Source organism: Condylura cristata, unplaced genomic scaffold (genome assembly GCF_000260355.1).
Source record: "Condylura cristata isolate star-nosed mole 26May11 unplaced genomic scaffold, ConCri1.0 scaffold00018, whole genome shotgun sequence".
Lineage (NCBI taxonomy): Eukaryota > Metazoa > Chordata > Mammalia > Eulipotyphla > Talpidae > Condylura > Condylura cristata.
The window spans coordinates 23,462,936-23,465,454 of NW_004567119.1; the positions used below are offsets into that span (position 1 = coordinate 23,462,936).

Sequence of the window (2,519 nt, forward strand, 5' to 3'; positions counted from 1 at the left end):
GATACATCTGAAATTGTTCCGGACCCACCAACATGTCTTGAGCATTTACTTTATAAAATGAAACCTCTTCCTTTTTTTGATCAAACATTTTGCTAATAGTTAATAATTACCATGCATTGAGAGGGCAATGGCTTCTTACAGTACAGAAAGGTAATATTCTTATCGTAAATAATTTAACACCTTATTCTAACTTCAGGTTTCCTTTTGAATTCACTGAAGAAAAAAAAAATCTGTTAGTAAGTATTCTTTTTACATTCCCCTGGGAGAAAATTAAATGGCCTTTTTAATTAAATGGACTTTATACCACCTGATTCTATGCTGCAAGTTTTAAAGCAACCTTTCAGATTGTATGAGAAGTAGGCTGTGTGTGTTACTAGGAAAACCTCACTGGTTAAAAAGTGTCAGGTTCACACTGGTTAAAAAGTGTGAGGTATTCCTAGTTTGTTACCCCATTATTCTAAAGGGCTCCTCATCTTCTCAATATAAAGATGTGAGGGTCAGTGCAGGTGCTCCTGAAACCAAACTGTCTCTCTACAAATTCCTGCTATGTCACTTGCTGAATATGTAAGTTTGAGCGAGTTTCTGGATCATTTGAAATGCCAGTTTTCTATTTTTAAACTAGCATTAAGAGTTGTAAAGAAGAGGATCTCACTATTAGGAAGCTATCTACAGCCACTGCAGTGAGTTCTGCAAGCAGGGAGCTGACCCACAGGGTACAGCAGACCTCTCCTGTCTCACCTGCTCCCCTCAGTAGTGTTTTAGTAGATTGCCAGTTCTGCTTCCACTCTGTCTCTGGTGGATCTTCTCACCACCCCAACACTTCTGGCCTATACCCCAGCTTTTACAGGCATAAATAAATTTTAGAAAATAGCTGTGAAGAAAAAAATGACAGGCAATATCAAAATATGGTACGTTTTGAATAAATAAAGAGTACTATACCTATTCTCTTTAACTGGGTCATTATCTTCTCTCTGGAAGTACTTCTATCCCACTTTATGTCAAGTTTGTGTAAAGCCTTACCACTCTGTTGACTGAAATGAAATGCTCCATGATATTTAGATAGATAGTTTATTGGATAATCAAAGTGAGCATTTGAACCTGGAAACAGTCTTTGAGATTTTATTCTGAGAACTGCTGCGACAACCCCAAACTTAGAGTCACTTTATATTGTTTGTTACAGAGTTAGCAAGCTTCCAGAGAAAGGAACAATGAGTCATCAGCATCAAACGTGTAATCATCCTCGACAGGGGTCTCTGGGTTTTGTAAGTTTAGATATTTTGATTTCCTAAGTTATGTCGACCTAAGAAGTTTGGGTGCCAGAGGAGGGCAAATGCTGGCAATTAATCATTTTCAGGACTTTGAAGAATGCACTGTGGAGGTGCAAAGGCTGGTGCCCATTGTGAAATCTCTCTTCCGTTCCTTGATCTTTAGTGGAGGTTAAAAGGTTGGCTTTGCTGCAGAAATTGATTTCTGCTTTACAGCACAGGGTGAAATGGCTTTTCTTTTCAGATGTTTGGCTCCCTTGCCTGCTAGACCAGGGAGGAGTTTCCAGAATCTTCATTTTATGATCGTAACTACTATATTGGTCCTGATTTTTTTTTTAATTATGACACAGATGTATAATATTGAATAGGTCTTGAGATAAAGCTTTTATGGTATAATTATAACAAAACAGAATTCATGCTAAGAATTTACTACCAAACACTTAGTGATCTCTGACACATAAGCCACTGTCATTGCCCTCTTTAGCTGGTGGGAATCAGGTATCGTAATTTTGCAATTAAAGAATCTTTTAGCTCTCTTTTTAAGGAGTTGGGTTCCAAGATAGATAGTTTAGAACATAAATACATTTGAAAGGCGTGTGTGTGTGTATCTAGCATTTGTTGCATACTTACTGTATTCCAGAAACTTGTGGTACACAGCCTGCATTGTTTTTTGTTGTCGTTGTTGTTGTGTTTTTGTCTAGCTTCCTTCCTTGCTTTACCAAATAAAACAGTTGGGGCAAGAATAGAGGGCGTTGAAGAGGGTTAACTGAATGACTTGACTGCAGTAAGCGCTGAAGTGTTCGACTTAACAAGTGCTTAATAGTTTCAACATTCCCCCATTTTCAGGGCACTGGGCAAACTGACATTTCAGTGCTATTTTTCCTTTTTTTTTTTTCTTTCACCTCCCAGATGCTCCTGGAAAAGAAGGGAAGCTGTTGGCCTAGCCTTGGCCTCCATCTCAGAAACCTGACTCCGGGCTGGAAGCTGAGCCCAGTGGAAGGGCCAGGAGGCGGGGTCCAGAGCGCCAGGGTAGCCCTCGGGCCAGCACCCCCTGCAAGCCAGACACCCACCCTCCCGCTTTCCCCGCCTCCTCTTCCTCTCCCCTCCCGCCCTTGCGCAGGCGGAGCACCGGCTCTGCAGTGTTTTGTCCTGAGCAGGGACCCTTCCTAGGGCTGCGGAGCCGGCGGCTGCGAGCGCGGCTTGTGGCGCTGAGGGAGGCCCGGCCGGCGGCCTGGGGGCGGCCAAAGGTGGAGG

General features: G+C 42.2%; 1 protein-coding gene across 1 annotated transcript in view; it reads left to right on the forward strand.

Moving 5' to 3' along the window:
• Window positions 1-1,208: 1,208 nt before the first annotated feature.
• The window catches only part of KCTD3 (potassium channel tetramerization domain containing 3), a 53,272-nt gene continuing 51,961 nt past the window's right edge, over window positions 1,209-2,519 (forward strand). The window contains exon 1 of the mRNA XM_004685237.2: window positions 1,209-1,262. Coding sequence (XP_004685294.1) covers window positions 1,209-1,262 — 54 coding nt within the window. The remainder of the gene's footprint in view (window positions 1,263-2,519) is intronic.